At 41.8% G+C, this 23,989-nt stretch overlaps 1 protein-coding gene across 1 annotated transcript in view; it reads left to right on the forward strand.

The window, feature by feature from the left end:
• METTL15 (methyltransferase 15, mitochondrial 12S rRNA N4-cytidine) overlaps window positions 1–23,989 on the forward strand; it is an 89,503-nt gene that overhangs the window by 31,574 nt on the left and 33,940 nt on the right. The window contains exon 3 of the mRNA XM_035117786.2: window positions 11,912–12,048. Coding sequence (XP_034973677.2) covers window positions 11,912–12,048 — 137 coding nt within the window. The remainder of the gene's footprint in view (window positions 1–11,911; window positions 12,049–23,989) is intronic.

The raw sequence follows: 23,989 nt of genomic DNA on the forward strand, positions 1-23,989 counted from the left end.
GCTGTGAAATGTTTTTTTTTTTGAGGGCATCACAATGGAAGATCACACACGGTGTGAATACAGTGTTGAAACCAACTACGGTAACTCTTGCAACAAGGCTGTGTCTGAATATAGCACTATGCTGCAGTGAGCTATGTATTTTACTGATGTATAATGCTGAGATGATGATGATAATAATAATAATAATAATAATAATAATAATAATAATAATAATAATAATAATAAATATTTTTTATTACTTATACCTCACCCATCTGGCTGGGTTTCCCCGGCCACTCTGGACGGCTTCCAACAGGAGATTAAAAATACATTAAACACCAGTCATTTTTTTAAAAGACACTTCCCTACATTTATTAGTATTGTCCAGCATGAGATCAGTGTTATTTATTTAAGAGTCTTCATTTCTACCAAGTGCTTTTTGCTTTTACAAAAGCAAAATCCTTGAATCTGGGTAGCTTGCCTGATTATCTCTACAATCTTGCTCAATGTAAATCACTTGAGTCTTAGCTTGAAGTTATTGTTAATTTAGCATCTTCCTGCCTTGTGTCCTCCTATGCCCTCTTCACTATGTGAATTACCATGATATGATGTGGGGTAGGGAGCAGAGGCTATTGGTGTTGCTCTGCAGCAGAGCTATCTGCATTTCTGCAGTGGTACCATTGGAATTTGAGAATAGACAACCAATCTTGGTTGTCAGATTATGGTGTCAAATTACCCAAGCCAGAGGAGTGGGGAGATCTGTGTGCACCACCAGGCTGTCTTAGAATTTTCTGAAGCACCTATTCCCACTTGTTTATAATATTAGTTAATGTGTTATTAAAGTAGTTTTTTTTTAATGGAGTGCATAAAGGCATGATTTCAGCAGTGATGAAACTACTGTGAAAGTGTTCTCCTTTTCTTGCTGTAACAGTTTTCAAAATCTAAAAAACAAAGAGGACACCCTCCCTTTAAAAAGAGTAGCAACGATAAAACAGCTCTAAATATATAAATAACACACACACACACACACACACACACACACACACAATATAGGGCCCTAGGAGAAGGGGACGACAGAGGACGAGATGGTTGGACAGTGTTCTCGAAGCTACTAACATGAGTTTGACCAAACTGCGGGATGCAGTGGAAGACAGGAGTGCCTGGCGTGCTCTGGTTCATGGGGTCATGAAGAGTTGGACATGACTAAACAACAAAATATATGTGTAAGCAGATAACTATTCCAAGCAGTGGATAAAAAGAAGCAAAGTGCACAACTCACTTGAAGACCAACGTCTGTGGCAAATGTTTGCTCTAGAGCAGGGGTAGTCAACCTTTTTATACCTACCGCCCACTAATGCATCTTTCTTGATGGTAAAATTTCCTTACCGCCCACCAGTGCTCGATGGAAGAAGGATTCACCTTGTGCCGTAGAACCCCCTACAGCCCACCTAGAAACCTGAAATGCCCACTAGTGGGCAGTAGGGACCAGGTTGACAACCCCTGTATGGAAGTTAGTAGTATAGCAGTGAAGGTGTAGAGAAGCAGAACACATCCTGGTGCTTCAAGTATATCATGCAACCTCAAAATGCTGCTTGAGAAGCAGCATATACAAATGAGAACCTGATCCTTGCTGATGCTGCAGTCCTACCGGTATGCCCACTTATCTGGAGGAAGCTGTATTGAACTCCATGCAATATATAGTCATATATAGAACTGCACTGTGAAAAGGTTTAAAACATGCTAATGATCTGTGTGCCCATTGCCCTTGTAGAAATGTATTATTTTGTAGTCATTAAGTGTTACTGTGTTTGATGCAATCAACCCATCACCAATTCTTTCCTAAATTTATTATCTATGGAAAGAAAGAGAACTGGTGTGTTTAAGAATCTCTGAGAATAAGCGTAGCATTCCAAATTTGCTTATTCCTGGGACAGTGACAGCACTAGATCATCCCATGCTATTGTTTGGTTTTCTCATAGATAGATGGTGGCAACCTGTTACAGGTATAAAGGTATAATGCCTGAGATCGTATATTTGTGGCAGTGTTTCCTTTGTGGTAGTCAAATTCTTCTGAAAATACTGTTTATACAAAATGACTACTGTACAATGAGTTAAACTGAGTCTCTTTTAAATTTCCCCCATATATTCAAGCTATTTCACTTTGCGTTACATGTCACAACTCCTAACATAATAATCTAATCTGCTCCCCTGCTACTTTAATTTGGATCATAATATAGTTGAATCAGTAGCCTGACTGTAATCTGATTATCTCATTCAGTTTTGGCCAAAAAAACTTTTGTAAATATTTTGAAAAGATAATTCATGTTTTGAACAATCTGTATTAAATTATCATACTAATTACTGTGCTTGTAGCTGACTATGACAATATTGCTTTAAAGAAGAACTTACATTTGTTCTAGTCTCTTTTCCTTAATGTTGTATTTATCGTTCAACAGAGAGCCTACTATTTACAATCACAATTTGAGTGTTCCAAAGCAATACATTATCATAGGCTGATGAGATTTATGCCATGATAGCTTTGTGTATGTTGTACTCGGCTGAGTTGTAAGTTGAGTCCAAGCTTGAACTTGAGTTGACAGGAAAAAGACTCCATGTGTGTGTCAGACGAAAAGTGATACTGCTTCCATTAGTCTCCTTTAAATAGATTGATTGTTGCCATAATAAGCCATTCTGCAGTTGACACTGATATTTCGGATTGCTCCCTGAAATTAAACTGGTGTAAGCAATTTTGTTAATTTTGGGGTGTAGAGTAGCAAAACGACCTGCAGAGAACAGCAGGAACAAATGAATTAAGATTTTCATCAAAAAGAGATAATTATAGAGTAGTTCTTTTTAAATAAAGCTGCACATCATGACATGTTAATTTAACGGTATGTTTGTCTGTTGATTATTTCTGCTGCATTCTCCCTACAATATGCTGAAGTCAATTGTAAAAGCGGCAAATGATGGATAGAAAAGTGAGGGGAATTCATTAATAGGACGGGGGTGTGAGATGACTTTTTGACTATTGCATTGTATAATTCTGTAGCACCTTTTCAATTATTTAGACTTAAATTTTATCTTACAGGTTTTGTTACCGTATTCTGGGGTATGTTGTTGCTCAGGACCACTATTAGTGTAAGGATGTCTTCTCATCTGACTTTGGCTTCTTCTACCTTTTCAGAATGTTAGGTCAGATTTTAATGCCCTCTCACATGTTTTCCATGAGGTATTGAGCTTATGAAGCTCCTGTTAGAACAAAGTAATTAGTTACAAAGAGAAGGTGGTAGATTGTTGTCTGTGGTGGTGGGCTTTTTTGGGTGTTTGAGGTTTTTTGCCTGTATCTCAGGTAACAAAATATAATGAGCTTCTTTAAGATGGAGAAATGTTTGTGCAGCTAGCATAAGCTGAATAGGGCCAGATCTAGGTACTGTGTTTTCCCTTTTTTAAGACACCGTCTTATGACTTTTTTCCTCAAAAAACAACAACAAGGTGTCTTATTTTCAGGGGATGTCTTAATTTTAATTAGGTTTTTATTACGGTACCTTACGGCCTCCTCAGCCGGGCCAGGCTGCTGGCTCGGGGTGCTGCTGGGCGCTCTGCATGGTGCTGTTGGGCTCTCTGAGCGCTTGGCACTGCAGCAGCCACCGGTTCTGGGCGCCGAGGCGGCAGGCCTCCTCGGCCGGGCCAGGTGGAGGCGAGGCCGCTGGCTCAGGCGCTCCGCCCAGTGCTGCTGGGTGCTCCGAGCGCTCGGGGCTGCTGAATGATCCGCGCTGTAGCAGCCAGTTCCGGGCGGCGGGGCAGCAGGCCTCCTTGGCCGGGCCAAGAAGAGGCGAGGCCGCTGGCTTGGGCTCTCCGTGCAGCACTGCTGGGCGCTCCACGTGCTGGCCGCTGCAGTGGCCGCAGGTTCCAGGCCCCAAGCTGGCAGGCCTCCTCCCCCTGCTGCTGCTGCGGTCGGCTTTCTGGGTCCCGCTGGCTGGCTGGGGAAGGGCCAGTGGGCCTCCCGCTGCCGCTCGGCCTCGGGCCATGCGGCCTACAACATTCCGGCGGCGTGGAAGGGGCCAGCAGCGCTCCCGCCGCTGTCCATCGCCCCGGCGGCACAGGAAGGCCCGCGGGCCTCCCACCGCCACTCTGCCTCAGGCCATGCGGCCCACAAAATTCCGGCGGTGCGGAAGGGGCCAGCAGCACTCACGCCGCTATTCGGCGGTGCGGAAGGGCCCGCGGGCCTCCCGCCGCCACTTAGCCTCGGGCTATGTAGCCCACGACGCTCTGGCGGCGCAGAAGGGGCCAGCAGGCCTCCCGACGCCAAGGGGTCTCCCCGTCCGGGCGCTCGGCCCGAGTGGAAAAAAGTCCTGGGAAGAGTGGGGAGGCTCCCAGCGTGGCTTGCCTGGCGACGCGCTCAATTCATGCACCCCCTCCCACCTGGTCTCAAGCCTCTCTGAGGCTCTAAAGGAAAGCAACAAGGTATGTCTTATTTTCGGAGTATGTCTTATATTTCGAAAATGCTTTAAAATCCTGCCATGGCTTGCTTTATGACTACATATTTAAAAAAGGGGAAACACGGCATTTGTGAGCCCTTCCCGCCAGCCTCTCCCTTGAACTTCCTCCTCACATTACACTCCTCCCTCTTCGGATCTTACTTTAGAACTACTCCACTCACCAAACAAAAGGACAGGCTTCAGACTTGTGGGATCTACTTTGGGTTATTTTGTTTTTTACTAGGGTCTTGAAATCCACCAAGCAGAATCTGTTGAAAAGATCATATTCTTACAATTAGAGAAATTTAATCCCAAGATTTATTTATTTTTCGTATCAGCACTTGATATGGGCTCATAAACTTCCCACAAACAATTTCTCCTCTAGTTACCCCAACCTTTCTTCATTCAGCAATTTAATTTGGGACCTGGGAATTCAATGCTGCTCTTGTTAAGCAGCTGGGAGTCAGAAATCTTTGTTGATGTCCTGAAACTCACCCAGAGATTTACCAGTTGTCCAGAGCTACCTTATGCTCATCTCTGACTTAACATGTAAAGCTGTGTGTGTGTGTGTGTGTGTGTGTGTGTGTGTGTGTGTGTGTTTCTTTTTGAAATCTAACTTTAACTAAGATATGCATTCTGTTTTCCTAGGTGAGAGGAGCTCATTGCAAGCAAGCATTCAAAGAAATATATAGGAATTACATTGCAAATTTCTGATAAGAATCATAGAATCGTAGAGGTGTAGTAAGAGTTAAAGAATAAATAGAGTCCAGAGACCTTGTAATCCTGATTTCTCTTCATGTCTCTGTGTGGTGCTGCTTCATCTGTGGAGCCACGCCCACTCCCACCCCCTTAAAGTTAGCGATGTTTTCTGTACATTTTTACAGCATGGAAGTCCCTTGTATTTGGCAGGTACCTTTCTTGCTTCAGCCTTCTGCTTGCAGTGGTTGATGTTTGGAGATGTGGGACCAAGCATAGAAGGCTCTGTCTTAGGGACAGATGATTGAACAAATCTCTCATACTAGTATTTCAAAATTGTGGGAGTTTGCAGTCAATACAGCTAGCAAACATGAGGCTGGTTAGATACGTATCTGAAGAAGTGTGCATGCTCATGAAAGCTGATGCCTATGACAAATTTAGTTGGTCTCTAAGGTGCTACTGGAAGGATTTTTTTTTTTAAAAATTAACCTATATTCCTAACACTGTACTGCTGCACAAGTTGCATGTTTAATATCAGCTACTGGAAATCTCTCCCTTCGGGAGAGTGTGCAAAGCCCCATTTTTTGAATCTGCCATTTCTTTTTGTTGTTCACTCACACATGTGGGTCCACAGGGATTTATATATTTAATTCCCCACAAAAATGCATTGTGACTGCTTCATAATTAGTTTCACTTCCATGATCACATTTTTGTACAGCAAGTTTCCTGCACTTTCTGGATCTGATGAAGTCGACTCCAGTGACGAATGCTTCTCTCTTTATAAATGTGATGGTCTTTTAGAGAATGAGTGTAGTAGAAGTATATTTTACCCACAATTGGGCTGTGGGGATGGAGGAGAACTACAGGTTCTTTAGAATTTTGTTCCCTTTTATTTCTAATATAACAGATGTGTGGAAGAATAGAGACCTTTTAAAAAAGAAAAAAAGCTCAAGCTGGATTTAACCAAAAACCATAAATATGAAGCCAATTTGATATGTGTATGTGGAGATTCCCATGGCAGACTGATCTGTTGGGCATATCAAACAATGTTTCTAGCTTTTTATATTTCACTTGTCAATCTGTCTGGATCACATAAACTGATTGTGTGTGTGTGTTTATTCGCCATATAAAATGATATATGAGTTGTGACTACATAGAATGAGAAAGCCACAACAAGTCGTGGCTCTCTGCACCGTCAGTCATGAAAAAGGTAGACTACTTTCATCTTTTAATGTTCATGTACTTAGGGTTTATGGTCTAAAGCTGACTAAAAACAAGTTCGTTGCAGCAAGAGGTGATTTCTGCTGTGAAGAAGTAGGATTTTGAACAGTAAGTCTAAATAGTAAGACTAAACATTTGCAGAGTTTAGATAGGATGACTCATCCTAGTAACACCAATGATCTTTGTAAAATGGAGGGAAAATGAAATATATAGCATTGCATTGATTTGTTTGGTTTGTCTTTATAGCTTTTCCCTTCCTGCGGATTTTCTCCTTACATAAGTATATAGCATAGATATATACAAGAAGAATGAGTTCTTTGTAGGCAGCTGCCTAACAGTGTATGACAATGAGATGGAAAATGTTTGGTCTGACTTCTGACCTGGCTTGAGAACCAGGCTGATTACTTATACCAGGAAATGGACGCTTTTGCCTGGCTTTTCACCATCATACATTCCTGCACTGCATGGAGGAACTGTTTTGTGCTACTCAACATCTACATAAAACGGCTACAAGAGGTTGCTCAGGGGTTTGGAATATGGACACTATGGTGGCATTGAGACGTAGTGGGAGATTTTCTGAAAGAGGGCTTTAGATCATTAATGCTGGGTTAGGGTAAACATCCCAAAGCACAACCCACATAAAGTCATGTGAACTTGGAGTGGGTAATATTCTTATTCCTTGTGGAGGATAATAGGCTCATGCCTGCAGTTTGCTCCTGCGGACTCAGGTGGCCCATAACCAGAAGGGCCTTTACGAGTTTGGGTTGATATGACAGCTGCACCATATTCTGAGAAATGCTGTTCTGACCACGGGCATATGTATGCTATAATGAGCTGAACGTGGGGCTGCATTTGAAGACTATTCAAAATCTGCAGGCACAGCTACTAAATGTGAAACACATTATGCCTCTTGAAAGAACTGCATTGGATCACAGCTTTAAAGATACCAAACCGAGGCTCCTGCTGTTCTTAATTATGACAGCTCCTCTAAACAAACTTTCCATCAGTATTTCAGACCCTTGGGATCCTTTTCTGGGTTCTCAAAAGTATTGTGCTTTTGTGGGGGAGCCCCTGGCACTGATTGGCTGCTATGGAGTGGCGGCAAAGAATGTTCATTTGCAATTGGCTGGGATTCAGACCAAACACATGTACAGCCCAAGGACTTGGAAGACCAGGAAGACCAGGGATAAAGGCTCACAGGGATGGTGCATAATAATCGGTGGAGTAAAAGAGAAGAATTTGAAGAAATGATAGGTGGTAAAGGAGGCTTGAGAAAATTGAAATAAGTCAATACAGGTGACTGAAGGAAGTGGCACAATGTAGGTACCTGAAGGGTGGGAGGGAACAGGTGGTGACATGGAGTTGAAGAAGGGAGGAGTCAAGTAGGACTGGGGCAAACCTTCCAAGTTGTACACATCAAGGATGGGGAGGGCAAATTGGTAATCGCTCTGGAATCCACTGGGGTGGGGAGTTACATATACTGTAGTTAAAAATGGTTTATATAGCCTGTTTATTAATAAAAACGAATAAACAATAAGAAAATATGAATGACTCATCCCCATCCACCACTGATTATGTATCATGGTGCCAATTTACTGTTGCTAGTGAAATAGCAATTTCTGCCACAGTTCATTCATTATGTTACTTTTGCTTACTCTCTCTCTTCTTTTTCCTTCTCTTGGCTTCTCTCCTCAGTTGCTTCTCCCCTCTTCAATCTTCAGCTCTTCCTCACTGCATGTACTTCTTCAGCTACATACTCTGTTGCATTAACTCCTCACCATTTCCCCCCTCTTGCTTACTGTATCCATATATTACGTTTCTCTTTTCACAAATCTAGCACTATTACACCTTGCTGGGGTAGGCATTACACTGGGACTGTGCATTATTGACAGGAGGGAACTGAGCAGGTAAGGGAGGTTTGATGAGCTGCAAACCCATGTTATGTGGGTGAGAGATGCCTGAAGGGATTGGCTTACCCTGTGAGAGCTTTTGTTGTCACTGCAGTATTCTGAGCTGTAATCCTAATGGGATAGTGAATGTCAAGAACTTGTGTATATATGTAGGTGAGTTTCCTATTGATTTGAACCAGCCAGCCATTTATTGGACTGCAGGTGTCTAGGCTATTAAATATTATACCATTACTATATAAGGTGGTGATCAATAGGTTTGTAAACATATGCACCCACACACATTTTGTTGGATCCAGAGTTGTGTGGACTAGTTGAAAATGGAAGAGGAGCAAACACGTTTCACTGGTTTTCCCTATGCTCCCCTTTCACCTGCTCTAGAGGATTGGGAGACCCCTTGAAACAGTGGGAGGGTGTAGTAGGAACTTTGGGTGGGCTGATGATGGTTGGTGAATATAGTTTCCCCTCTCCCTGTCTGCCTGCAGGAAGCCAGTGGAGCAGGAAATTCTGCTGGATCCAGTTTTCTTCCATGAATGGAGAAGACTTTCCATTCAAAGAACAGCAGGTCTGGATCACACCCTTTGCATTTGTGAGGTGGAAAAGCAAAGGCTCCAAAGCAATGGCAGAGAAATATAAGCTTCCCAGGCGGCATCTTGTAATGTGTGACCAATGAAAGGAAGTGGGCAAAGCAATCCTAATGAGAGGCTGGGGGGACATGGAACGCTATCAGAACTCCTACTGGTTCTTACTAGCAAAGCAGAAGGTCTGTGGGGTTTCATTTCACTATACCATCTCCAGGCTGGCATAGGTGAAAGGTTGAAACATTGTGGGGCTTTAGGATCCAGTGCATCCAATACCTCTGGCACCTTCTGACCCACCTAGCTACATTCATTCCAGGGGCCTTTCCACTGGTTACTACCAGCAATAGTTTACAACAAGCTGGGACCTCCACTGCAGTGGTGCCCTCCCAAGCCCAGTGGCTCTCCTTTCCACCAGTAGTGAGTGTGGCACACAAGAGCCTAACCCCACTCCCCATCCATCCACATCCACGGTGTGTGTAGGACTGTAGCCTAAGGCGTCATTGCAGACCTCACCGAAAAATAAAATTAAAAAATCCAAATACACTGTATGAACAAAAGTCATTAATAAGAATGATTATCTCAAGATCAGTTTTAATACTCTTGCATTGTGCGCTTTATGCTTTTATTCTGTACAGCCAGAGATCTAATGGAACAAAATATTTTTCCGTATTTTTTTCTATCTAATCTTGTTAAAAGGTGGAAAAAATAGTGACAAGAACACATTAATTATAGAAAAGTAAATATTGAGACATACTGTTGAAAAACATGACAAAGTGATTTAAACCAGTAATATAATTTCAAAGTGAGCCAAAGTGAAGATCATTACCTCTTCTTTAAATGCAAACTTAAGGTGATGGACTTTCATAGATGTATCACTAAATTTGGGGTGGGGGAAAGCAGTATTGGAATGCTTTATTTTTTCTGTGGCTATCATGAGAAACTTGAATACTTTCAAAAATGTATAGTCACAAACTGATTATAAAATTTCTACGAGAAGCTGTAGCAGGGCATCATAACTTAACCATAGAAGTGTGACTCATTGCAGGAAGTGGTCGTATAATAATCTTTTCTGGTATTTACAGTACCCTGGGGATAAAATGTCATCTAGTTGTACAGAATTATCCCCCCCCCCTCCAAAAAAAGGAAAAAAAGGGGGGGAGCAGGCAAGGTGTAAAGTATGCCCAAACTAATGATCTGTTTTCTGTGCTCTTGAATGTTGAATGATTTCTGTAATTAATGTATTATGAAGTGTTGGGAATATGCTTAAGCTATTAGTACAGTGTAGTCCTATATGTCTGCTCAGAAGTAAATCCAATTGAATTCTGTTGGGCTTACTCAGAATTCCCAGGAAACTGGGAATAGGATTGCAGCCTTAATCTTGCAAAGGGAAGATTAGTTATATATGACACAATATATTTTTTAAGTAGGGGTGTGGAGAAACGCTGCCTTTGCTTTTCACAGATCATAATGTTCAAAGGAAAAAGGCAGTGTTCCCATCCACCTTCACCTCTGGGCTCAAGTGGGAAGGGCTGGTTGTATGTATGCATGTGTACCTGTGTTTACATATGTTTGTGTGTGGCAGTGTATGCATGTGTGTGTGTGATTGCTTGTGTGAGAGAGAACGAGAGAGTGCTGTGGGCCTGGTTGTCTGGTGTTTGTGTGTGTGTGTGCTGTATGTGTGAGGTCACTATGTGTAATGTATACGTAGCATATGTGTACATGCACACATGCATCCGCCACATCCACCACTGACCTGTAGCCTCAAAGGTATACCTGACCATCTTTAGGGTCAAAAGAGTTGAGCCACTCATGCTCTGGGGAGATGTGCCTGTTCTCAAACTTCATGTACTAGGGGCTCCTGCCCCTGCTCTCGGGCCACCCTCACCTCTTTGCCACCCCGTCCCTTAATCTCACTCAACTCCTCTCCATCCCTTCACAGATCCTTAAACCCTGCCCTGGTGGACAAAGGAGAGGGGGGGACATGGGAAGAACTGCATAGGCTTCCCACTTGCCCACTCACTGCCAGCCTGCTCATGAGTTATCTCCCATAAGCAATCAGCAATTGTAGCAACAGGGAGAGTGCTTGCCTGCCATTTCATCTCCCCACTGTCCTGCCTTGTTGTCACTTTCTTAATCCTTAGCCTCTGATACTGCTCTGGCCAAAGCGGCAGCAACACAATGACAACGGATCAGGATGGTTGATGGGGAACTGCCCTGCCCTGCCCTGCCCTTGCTGTTCCACTGCAGCTCATCTGGGTCACCCACGCTGCTTGCTTGCTTGCTTGCTTACCTACCTGCTTGCTGTTCCGTCATCATACTGAAGTTGGCATGGCCACCTCTCAGCAGCCATGCAAACTGCAGCATGATGACATATTTTATTACAAAAAACATGGGAAACTGGGTTTGGTAAGATTGAATAGTAGAGCATAAAAGCCATACAAATATGTGATCCACATGAGAACAACTCTGTTTTTCACTATAGTGAAGCTATTTTCTGTATCTATATTCTGCTGGGATTTTCTTTTAGCAAATTACCTTTCAATTGTTTCTTCAATTATGCTTTATTAAAACAAAGCATCGGGCCAGTAGAACAGAGTTGTTGATAAATTTCGGAGCATGTGAAATTACCAAAGCAGAACATCTCCATATGCAGTATTGGTATCACTTAGTGAAGCAATAGCTTTGGGGGGGGGGGTGCAAAACCTGATTTTATTCAGCAATTGCAACTTGAGGATTGATTCTCTTGAGTTGATTCTCTTGAGCTACCAAACATGACCTCTGAATGGTGAAGTTTCTTTTCTACTTCTTTTGGAACTTAAGACATCTTCAACGGTATGGACCGATGGCAAATGGTTTTTCTGTGAGTTAGGTTTTCCATTTAGGAACCTAAGGACTGCTTATGTTGATCTCAAAATGCAAATATACGCATAATGTTTGGGTAAATACGATTAACAATTTAAAGGTTAATAAGCAGAGATGGATGCTAAATTTTAAATTCCCTCTGCATTATTAAGTAAAATAACAAGGTTATTATTTTTCTACCTCTCAGTGTATTCTTGATATGACATTTGGAGCAGGAGGCCATACCAAGGCACTTATGCAAGAGGCAGCAGATATTAAAATATATGCTCTTGACAGAGATCCCACAGCCTATCAACTAGCTCAGCGGCTTTCTGAATCTCACCCGTGAGTACAATTCATTTCAGATCTAATATGTTAATAGCATAAGAGTGTTTACACATGCATGTGTTTGCATGACCCCTGGGGTCCTTTCCAACTCTGAAACTCTTTGGTTCTATGATAATAAAATAAAATGAGTGATACATGAATTTACACCAGACAGTTTGCTGTGGTAGAATATATATACATTACAGGTAGAATTTTGAAAGCAGAATTACATGCTACAACTTGCATGTGTGTATAGGACCTTTCTCCCACAACTCGGACAGATGAGTCGGCATTCTAAGGTTACCCTCTTCTACCCCAGATGGCCCCAGCTGATCCAGGCCTCTAGTCAGTGTCTGCTCTCACTACTCAGATTCTGTCTAGTCTTGGGCTTTTTGCTCAAAAACCCTTATTAGCAGTTGATTTTCCCATCTTTTGAGAATGGCAGAGTCATATAGCATACTATTTACAACCAATTTGGATATTAATGCTGTATGTGGATTTGTTATGGCATGGAATGCTTTGGGTTTTTCCGCAGTTATAGACTCGTAATTTTTGAGCAAGTTTAGCTCTTCTTTTTTTCTTGCTGTGGTCTTCATTAAAGATGCAGTGCTGTTTTAATAAGAAAAGGAAATGGGTCAGGCCCTATTAGGTATTCAGTGTGTGGGTAGGAATCCTTTGACGTGCGTTTGGGGGAAACCTACAAGTTTGGAATTGCTGCAAAGATTCCAGAGCAAAATAGTATTCTGTCAGTTGCAATATATATTACAAATAAACCCTCTTACAGCCACTGAAAGTAAAAGGTTACAAAAGGTGCCTGCAATCTAGCACTTATGTTAGTATCATTGCAAACTTGAAAGGATGAGAAACCTACGCAGATCCTACACAGTGGAGTCAAGTTGTTATAATATACTCAGTTGGAAATGAAATCATACCTTAGATGAAGGAGGAAATAAATTCATCATATATATTGACTGCCTAAAATGTGTGTGCTTTGGTTCAAGGTGAAATTAAGTTTATGGCAACAAAATGAATTCTGATTTGTGTGTGTAAAATTTAGAAGACAAATCCAGACACGCAAGAGGAACACCTACAATAAACCATCCAGTTAAACTTTCTGCCTCTCTTTGTGCATGTTCAGTACATTGGCTTTTGTAATCTTTATGTGGCCTCAGTTTGGCAGAGAGAATTGCAGGCCAGATGTCTGCACTGTGCAGAATTGTCTCTTCAGCTTGTCTCCTAGTAATACTTGTCTTTCAAAACTGGTTTGTGTAGTTGACCTTATAAATCATTGTGTGAATAACCAGGAAGAAAGCCTTGAGGGGTGCATAGCAATTTTAATCATTTCTAAAAGAAAGAGCCATAGGTCAGTGTGATGGGTCTGGAAGCCTTCCGCAAGAAATACCTCTGCTCACTCAGAGATATAGTCACAGTCTTTTATTATGTACATATATACAAATTACAGGACATACTTTCATGTGTCTGAGTCCTCGGTTGCAGATCCAGGAAGTGGGGATCTGCGACTCCTCCTCCAGCATAGGAGCCTGGGAAGTCCCAAACACCTCCTCTGCTGCCTGCGTTTTAACCCCCTCCGCTCCTGAGCTGAAGGGACCAGTCATTCCCTCTCCATCTGGTCCTGAACCAGTCGAGCGGTGCTGATGCTCTAAGCTAGCATCCAGGAGCATCTTCGTCCCTTGACTTCCTTCCGCTCATTCCCTCTCCCCCTCTCCTGTCCTTTCTAACGTCTCCTGCTCACTCTGCTCTCCCTCCTCCCTCAGCTCTGGGGCGTTCCCTGGCAGTGCCATGGCAGTCGGTGGTGGTGTAAGATGTGTGTGGAACCCTTTCCAGTCCACATTTCACGTGCCTTTTTGAGTAACCTTGTGGCAACCACCAGTAGTGATCAGGGCCAGAGGCAAAAGTGAGTACCACCTCGGTCTTTCAACCAAGCAGGCAAGAAACTTTAAGGGGCATGGCCTGGGGTGAGTCAAAACAGCAAGATAGGGAAGTCTGGAAGGCTGTATTTAGCCTTGCATCTGTTCCTCACCCATGGTGTACATCATGTCTCTAGTTCAGGGTTGGACTACAACTCCCATCATCCCTAGTTAGCAGGACCAGTCGTCAGCAATCTTGTGTTCCAAAAACAGCTGGAGACCCAAGTTTGGGAAACCCTGGACTAGTTCAATAAATAATATATGCGACCTTCCCCCCCCCCCCCATGCAATCCAAATTAGGAGGGAATAGGATGCAATGCACTTATTGCTGGGCACCTATCCCCTGCCCCCCAAATAGTGGCTGTACCAAAGTTTAAAATTTGTTTATATAATGGAAGTAACTCTGGATATATTGCTAGTTTAGTTGCAGGGCTGTTCAAGGCTTTTTCCTCATCTTGAAATTGCTTTTTTCTTTCATTGTTTCTTTGAGTAACTCATGTATTCTTGGAGAAACACTGCAAAAAGACTATATAGTACTGAGTTGTGAATCATGGAAGCCTCTTTAAAAAATCCAATTTATATCAAATTTTCCTGTTGGTTGTAGTAGTGGAATTTGACAGCGATTTATGCTTCCATCAGCCAGAACTTACAAGACTGAGGTTTAATGTAATCAGATCTGCCTCTCTCTTGCTAGAGGTCCCCTATAGAACCCTGAGAATGCTGAATTACATTGGAAGATGTCCTATAGCACTGTATCAGAACATGGTTTCCCAGTTTCTGAAGAGAAGAGGTGGAATTACCTCAACTAGTATAGATACTCATGACCAAATATATATATTGCATTTTGTGATGCTTTGTTTCTTAGTTTTCAAATTATTTTTTTTTGTTTGGAGCTCTTTGCAAGTCAGAGAATTATAATATATCAGCTTTAAAAATAATTGGCTTACTAGATTCTAGTCCTGCTAAAGAATTATACCTCAGCTTCATAAACTGAGATACGAACAAGTCCCTTTTGTTCTTCTCCTCAAACCAGGAAGTCTTTAATTAACCATAAGTTTCTGTTTTGTCTCAATTGGGAAACTACAGTTATCAGCTTCTGAACAAGCTAGGGTATTAATCACAGTTTGAAGTTCTTTTAATATCCTTCCTCGTTCCAAAGCTGGCAACTGCCCTTGCTTACTGACGGTTTTTAGATTTTGGAGTTGTGGTGGTGGTGGTGGTGGTATTTATAAATACCCTGCCTTTTTCCCTGATGGGACTCAATGAAGCTTACAGATAAAAACGAGAATTGCTAAAAACATAGACAAAACAATAATTTAAAAAACAATTGAACTGTGATAGATTTAAAACTACGTATATACACATATAAAATCTGTTTTAAACGTACAAATGATTACATTAAAAGCAGCATGACACTTACCCTTCCATTAAAAGCAGTCGGTTCCCAAAAGCCTGTTGGAACAAGAAGGTCTTCACTTGCAAATGGACATTACATTGCATGGATGTTCAACGGTCCATAATAGGGAACAGATGTCTTAAAGAAGGGGGTGCTCATAATAAAAACGGGGCTCCTTTTCTGATCCAGAATATATGAATACCCATCTAGAGCTTATTTCCAGTGTCAGGCTTCATACCTGGAATGTGTGTATGAAGTAGTGTTAGGAAATGCTTCTGTGCATATGTAGAGTGGGCATATTTCCCTCTTCTGTGGACAACTACACCTGTTCCATACATCGGCACGTAAGAGGCACGTCTTTTGCACTAGACTTCCTTGTAGGTACAAAGCCTTGCACTTCAGAAAGACAGAGAGAGAGAGAAAAGGTATTTAACCACTTAACATATTCCCCCTTTAATACTTGCCATTGTCTCCTACCTAATGACTCTAAATCCTTTATTGTTTTTGTTTAAAAAACTTCCTCAATCATATGTGGGTAAGACTCCTGAGTTAGTACTATGAAAAATCTAAGGGAGAAGCCAAATATATGATGACTTTCTCCTTAAGCAGTATGCAAGTAGTTAAGTGATTTCCTACCATTCGTTTAATGTGAAGTTTGGCCATTATTCCCTTTTTCTTTTTGGTCAGGTATTATATGTTATGTACTTCACTCTGAATCTGCCCTGAACTTGTTCTTCCTTCATTTCCATTCATAACATTGAATGAACCAGTTCTGGCCTTAGTATTGTCTTCAGCTGATGAGTCACCAAGCCCTCGACTGTGTTGGATTTCAGAATGTGCTAGTTAGTACCCTCTTGAAATCAGAAAAATACTGAAGAAATATTCTTGCACTTTCCTTCAGATAGGGAGATCTCAAAAGCTTCTTAAACTTTGCCAAGATTTCAAGTATGGCTATTTAATTCTGCCTAGAAGAAAGGAGGAGACTCTTGAGAGTCCCATGGACTGCAAGAAGATCAAACCTATCCATTCTGAAGGAAATCAGCCCTGAGTGCTCACTGGAAGGACAGATCATGAAGCTGAGGCTCCAATACTTTGGCCACCTCATGAGAAGAGAAGACTCCCTGGAAAAGACCCTGATGTTGGGAAAGATTGAGGGCACAAGGAGAAGGCGACGACACAGGATGAGATAGTTGAACAGTGTTCTCGAAGCTATGAACATGAGTATGACCAAACTGCGGGAGGCAGTGGAAGACAGGAGTGCCTGGCGTGCTCTGGTCCATGGGGTCACAAAGAGTCGGACACCACTAAACAACTAAACAACAAAGAAGAAAATAATTTCACTGTAGCTTCCTCAGTGCTTCATATTGTGTTGTATTAAATTTTCAGTATAATTATGCAAGGTTCTTACCACTGTATATGTAATTAGAGTTATGCCCGTTTCCATATATTTTCCAATTGGAGAATGTGTTTCACACATGATCATAAATGGTTTATAAAAGTCTAGATGTGTGTGGGAAATGGCCCTGAAATTAGAACTCTGTTTACATTGATTTGGCGTTTTGGTATGTTTTCCATTCAGCGGGGCTCCTTTGCCCTAGCCATCATTTCTTGAATGCAACTCTCTTTGCTCCCTGGGATTAGTTGTACCTGCTGAGGTTACTGCATGTATCAATTAGAGATTAGACATAAATAAAACTAGAACTGTTGATATTGTAATGCTGCTATACAAATCTATGGTGTGACTGTGTTTGGAATTCTGTGTGCTTTTCTGGCTATTTCACCTCAAAAAGGAGTTTGAAAGGGTTCAGAAAAGGGCAACCAAAATGATCAAGGGGATGTAGCGATGCCCCATGAGGAATGTTTGCAGCGTTCACAACTTTTTCAGTTTAGAGAAAAGACGCGTAAGAGAGAGAAAGGTTGTTCTCTCTCAATACTGGAAGTCCAATGAAGTTGAATGTTGGAAGATTCAGGACAGATCAAAGAAAGTACTTCTTCACACGGTGCATAAACTGTGGAACTTGCTCCCACAGAAGGCAGTGATGCCCATCAACTTAGATAGCATTACCGTAAAAGAGGATTGCACACTTTAAAACCCTTGTCTGGTGATGTTTATTGTGTTGTTTTTTAAAATGTACGTTGCAATCGTATACATCATAGACTTGGAATGTCCTACTGGGTTCAACCAGATTCGTATTGGACTATAAGATGCAATGAATTGGGCTGGAATGCAGATGATTATGTTAATCCAAGTAACTGTTACTTTAAATTCAGCCATTGCCTTTTTCAGGCCCATTTTTATAATAAAAGTTCTGGGGGGTATATATGTGGCCACATAATTTCACTTAAGGCTTTCTTTGCCCTTTACAATAAAAGGTACATCTAAATTATAGTAGTTTGAATTCCAAGGTTCTTAAAGCTTTTAGTCATTGCAGGCAATGTTGCTGTTCTCTTGCCCTAATGCTTTATACACAGTATATATACAAATGACAGGAAACAGAGGAACAGGTAACTTCACAAATAAGAATAAGTAATACTGTTTCTCATAATAAATGCTGTTCGTGTTTCAGTGTGATCTTGACTTCTGTGAATCAGAAATGTCAAATGTCAAGTGATTATTCAAAAGACTGACTAGATTCTGTCTATAGGAAGCTAACTGAATTTAGAGTATGGAATATAACAAATGATTGATAGAATGCTTTATATACAACCACTTCCATCCATCCTTATGCTTTCCCCTCCCAATATGATCTGGGAAACATCCACCACGGAGCCAGCCCTGAATCAAATTGGGGGCAGGACTAATGTTTAATTAGGATTTAGAAACCCTTAATTAAGGATACCATCAGGAGATGGTGGGAGATATTGTGTCTGCTGACCTCAGAGAGTGGGAGATTCAATCCTGCTAGGGCTGCTTTCACAGCACGTTCCATGTGAAGCAGCCCCCTGTAGCCAGCAGAATTGCACTCTCCGCTCATCTGTTGGTGAATGAGTGTTTAGCCCTGCTCAGCTTGTGTGTGTGTGTGTCCCTCCTAGGAACAGGCACCTGCATTCAAAGAAAGTGCTTTTAGTCCTTTAGGGCAGTGGTCCTCAACCTTGGGCCTCCAGGTGTTTTTGGCCTACAACTCCCATGATCCCTAGCTAGCAGGACCAGTGGTCAGGGATCATGGGAATTGTAGTCTCAAAACATCTGGAGGCCCAAGGTTGAGGACCACTGCTTTAGGGTATCTGAAAGCCCTCTTGCAAACTAATCTGCCCCTTGTACAGCTTCAGTTTGCCCTAGGCAGCCCAATCTTGGTTGGCTCTGCCCAACTTGGCTGAAGCCTATATATATATAGACATTGCGTGTGCGGAGGTCACAGCCTTTCTCCGTAACTGCTGAACCGTAATGTAACATATTTGGCCACAACGTTCCATGCCCTTCAGGGAGGGATCTGGCATTAATTTTTTCCCTAAAAAGCCACACCTTTCACACCTAAAATAATGATTAAACACAAAAAAGGTGGTCCCCAAATTAGACGTCACCACCAGAAGCTCTGAAAACTCCAGCAGCATCCAATAGAAAGGCAGATCGCACCCTGCCGCCTCCAAAGCTGCACTGCCAGATGACAGCACAAAATTCCACAGCAACCAACTGAAAACAGTCCTTTTTGCAGCAACAAGGCCCAGCTTTTTCAATAGGCTGCAGCATTGCCCAGCAGGGAAAACTGAGTAGGCCGCACCATTCAGTAGGCCACAGGCAAAAACAAACAGAAAATGGGGCTTTCACCACGGGGGGGGGGGTCACAGGGATGAAGCACAACAAAGGGAGGGGGGAACACATAGCCATGGGGGGGGAGGAAGAACCCTGAGTCAGCCAAAACAGTGGGAGGTGGGTTGGGACAGGGGAAACTGTGTAGGCTGCAACATTGCCCAGTAGGTAGGACCCTGAGTCAGCCAAAGCAGTGCGGGGTGGGGATATTTTCAGGAACACGCGTGGGTGGGAGAGTCTTATTTTTGAAACTTACAGTAGGGGAGTCAGGGTTGGAACAGGGCAGACGAGGGGACTCTGAAGGGAGACTCTGAAGGTCAATTTAACAGAAAAGGGTCCATTTAACACAAAAACCCACAGCAACGCGTAGCCGGGCCAGCTAGTAGCCTATAAAATAATGATGAGACTTGAATGTTACCTTAGCTATGAGTTCCTGATGATTCCTGCTGTTACAGGCCATTTATCAACAGGAGAGGTTTTCAGCAAACCACGGCTAGCTGTAAGGTAGTAATCCCATTTATAGACTGATAGTAAGGGAGGACTTGTTTCGTGCAAACACATAAATTGAAAGCACAGGAGTGGCGGGATACCCATTCCGATTAATCTTTGGGGAATCAACCATATACCTAATCTGAATGAATAGGTTCTAGAGAATTCTATAAAGTAGAAGTTATTTAACAAAACTCAGGCCTGGGTATATCCAGTGGGAGCTCCGCACCCGCACTCCGAAATTCCCTGCCAACTTCTAACTTAATTTCTACATACAGTACTGTATTGTAAAACTTCAAAGGGAACAAGTTGTAAAACATTGTGACAAGTTGTATAGTATAATTGTTTTGAATCTGTTTTCAATGGCTACTACAAATTTAAACTAATATGTGGAGAAGAATTTGAGGGAAATATAGTTAGTGAAGTAAACACAATAGCATCAATAGCTAGAGGCAGCTCAGTGTTTCAGAAACATAGTTGCATTTTTCTATTCTTTAGTGTGGAATCACATTGGTCTGCCCAGCTGCCTGCAGTTGCATCGACGCTCATTCCGTGGCTTCCCCACTTTCTGTGCACATAGTGGAACTTACTTTCAAGTAGACAAAATGCTTGATTGAATTAATTCATTTTTAAGAAGCACAGATTCCCCAGGAAGAAACCCCCACCTGGCTTATGATTTTTGGTACAAATCTACTTTGGAGCACTGCATTTTATTTTGCATATGTGGATATTATTACTTTACAACTGATCTCTATGTAGAAAGCACAAGCTGATCCTGGCTGTGGTTTCATATTTTTATGTGGGTGGACTTTGTTTTGGTTTTGTAAAAAAAAAAATTTAGTAATTAAAATAATAATTTGATAATCGTAAGTGTCGTGTTTTTCTTTGCCTTAACTTAAAACAAAACAAAAATCCTGCAAAATAAAGTTGGTTATTCAAGCTCTTTTTAACAACTGAACAGCTGGCATTTAAAAATAAGACACAATATATTTTTGAGTTTCTTCTCTTTGCTATAAATGATCAACTAATTGCCAGGGTTTGGTTTTTTTGCAGAACTGACGCACTTCTTAAATTCTAAGGTCAGATCCTGTGAACATTTGAAGCTTGAATGACAATTCAAATAGTATCTTGGGGTGAAATGCTTGATGCAGCCAGTACTAAAACAAACCTTCTTGAGCTTTCTGACGTCTTTTTGCCCCATAATCAACTTAGGAGCTACAGCAGGTGGCTTGGAGGTAGAAGTAAGTTAACGATTAATAAGGCGTTTGCACATCTTTTGCGTCACTTTTTATTTCCAAAGCATCTTGCTAACAAGTCACCCAAGGGCTTGAGATCGATCAGGAAAATAACCAAAGGGATCCTGTGGTGCAGCTGATACTGATGATTAGAAAAAAGAAAAACCTAGAACAACAAGTAAGAGTAGTTCATTATTTACCTAGCTACAGTTTTTGCTGAATGATCGGGGGTTTCTTAAGGAATATGGCTGTTGGCATTTGAAATACAACTGCTGCATATTTTGTATGTATGTATGTCACTGTTATCAGTGCTTTGTAGAATATTGTTGCTTGCAATATGATAACTTCAAAGGTAATAATGTGAAACTTAGAAAGAAAAGAAAAAAGCTTTACAAGAAGCATGTCCTGCAAAATGTCCCAAGTAGGACATTATTATTTTTGGGTAGAATTGCTAGGCCATAAGAGTTCAACCCACTCTGAGCTCGCAGTCCTTAATTAAAAAATATGCCATGCTGTTTAAAGATGAGTTGCATGAATAGTTAATAGGGTGCATGGTGGCTAATGAATATACTAAATTAATTAGGCAACGTGTATTAGTATTTGCATATTGCTTTTAAAAATTGCTGTGAAGCCTCTGTAAGCTGTAGCTGAATTTTCTTAATCAAAATAATTCTGGTCGTGTCTTACGATGAATGAAAATGGATGCGTGGGTCATTTTGGACTTGGAAGAGGGCAGAGCAGGGGTGGAGCAGAATGGGCTGGGCTCGCTTATGCATGCTCAGCTGACACGCATAGGGGCAGGAACAGAACCCCTGCACAAAGCCGCATGTACATTTTAGAATAAAACTTAATTGATCACTTGCAGTCTCATACTGTGCACTTAACTATCTAAGATAGCACCCAAGTGTGCAAGCAAGAGAACAGCTGATGAAGCATCTCAGGCTCACTGACAAAGCTTCAAGGTAACAAAAGTTCTGCAAGAACTCAAATATGAAAATCCTGGTCTTCCAGCTTCTAACAGAAATATGTAACTTGCCCTCAGGAGCAGATGCTGTTCCAAGAGACAGAAAAGTGGCCAGTGTAACCATAGTTTTTTAAAAGGGGATGCAGACAATTACTGTGTCTTAATGTCTATTCCAGGGAAATTGGTGGAAAGCATTCAAGAGAGAATTACCAAACATATAGAACAACAAGCCTTGCTGAAGCAGAATCAGCATGGCTTCTGCAAGAGTAAATTGTTGTTGTTTAGTCGTTTAGTCGTGTCCGACTCTTCGTGACCCCACGGACCATAGCACGCCAGGCACTCCTGTCTTGCACTGCCTCCCGCAGTTTGGTCAAACTCATGTTCGTAGCTTCGAGAACACTGTCCAACCATCTTGTCCTCTGTCGTCCCCTTCTCCTAGTGCCCTCAATCTTTCCCAACATCAGGGTCTTTTCCAAGGATTCTTCTCTTCTCATGAGGTGGCCAAAGTATTGGAGCCTCAGCTTCATGATCTGTCCTTCCAGTGAGCACTCAGGGCTGATTTCCTTCAGAATTGATAGGTTTGATCTTCTTGCAGTCCATGGGACTCTCAAGAGTCTCCTCCAGCACCATAATTCAAAAGCATCAATTCTTCGGCGATCAGCCTTCTTTATGGTCCAGCTCTCACTTCCATACATCACTACTGGGAAAACCATAGCTTTAACTATACGGACCTTTGTTGGCAAGGTGATGTCTCTGCTTTTTAAGATGCTGTCTAGGTTTGTCGCAAGAGTAAATACTGTCCCACTAACCTTTCGGAGTGCCTCATTGCCAAATCCAAAGGTATCTTTACAGTTCTTATCTACAGGTGTCCAGTCAATATTTCTACTTGGATTCTTTGTAATCATCTCAAGCTCAATATTCTCAAGACTGAACTTCTCAACTTTCTTCCCATTGTCACCTATCCACCCTGTTCATTAGGCACAACCTGATGAAAACAATTTTAGGTTTCTCTGACTCTTCTCTTCTTCCCACCCCAATTAGTATGTCATCAAATTATGCTTCTTCTTCCTTTACAACATTACAGAAAACAGCCTTTCCTCTCTGTTGTCGAAGAGAAATCTTTGAAGCATTGACTACTGCAGTCTTCTTCTTTGACCACCTTGACTACTGCAGTCTTCTTCTTTGTGTGCACTGACTTACCTTGGTCTGCTCATGTCCCCTCAACAATCTGTCCCAGATAGTCTTACAAAAACTTCCATTAATGTCTTTGCAATTGTGTCAGAGCAAGCCATCACTGCATTGTCACCTAAGAGTAAGCTTGCAAAACTCTTTTCCTAACTAGGAGAAGAGTCTGCTGTTAATCTCACAGCAAATATGCATGTGTGTGTTGTCTAGGTTAGCATATGTCCCAACTTCAGAGACAACCGGTTTTAGAGACTGTGCACAGGTCATTCCACAAATGGAACAAGCATTGAATCATTCATGCACATATGCAATATCAGGTGACAGAATATTCCTTTTGATCTGTTTGTCTGAATATGCAAATCAATGCTCTCATTGGAGATCACTGTATTTCAATGTACTGCTGCAATATTTTATACACTTATGGGAAAGTCCAGCTGACCTAAAGATATAATATATGTGTTGTTGCATAATAGCTTATTATGCCTCCTAATTTAGTGAGCTTATAAGAATAATGCATTCATGCCAATGGAACTGGCTGGACATATCCTGCTGATTCAATATACAGTGGTGCCTCGCTAGACGAATTTAATTCGTTCCACGGGTCTATTCTTATAACGAAAAATTTGTCTAGCGAATCCCATAGGAATGCATTGATTTTTTTTGAATTTTTTTTTGCCCATAGGAATGCATTAATTGAATTTCAATGCATTCCTATGGGAAACCGTGATTCGCTAGACGAATTTTTCGTAAAACGAATTCGTCTAGCGAGGCAACCTCCGCTAGAAAAATCCTTTCTTTAAGCAAAAATTTTGTCTTATGGGGCGTTTGTTAAGCGAGGCGCCACTGTACTTTGGAAGCGCACTGTTTCGGAAACTGCTTAGTATTGTTGTACTCTGGAAGAAGTAGTGACTAGCGGTGTGCTGCTTCTCCCCTGGCTTCCCATTGCTGCTGATTACTGAAAGAGGGGAAGGCAGTGGGGTGTAGCGAAGCAGTGGAGCCAATCCACCACCATTC

Source organism: Zootoca vivipara, chromosome 1, assembly GCF_963506605.1.
Source record: "Zootoca vivipara chromosome 1, rZooViv1.1, whole genome shotgun sequence".
Lineage (NCBI taxonomy): Eukaryota > Metazoa > Chordata > Lepidosauria > Squamata > Lacertidae > Zootoca > Zootoca vivipara.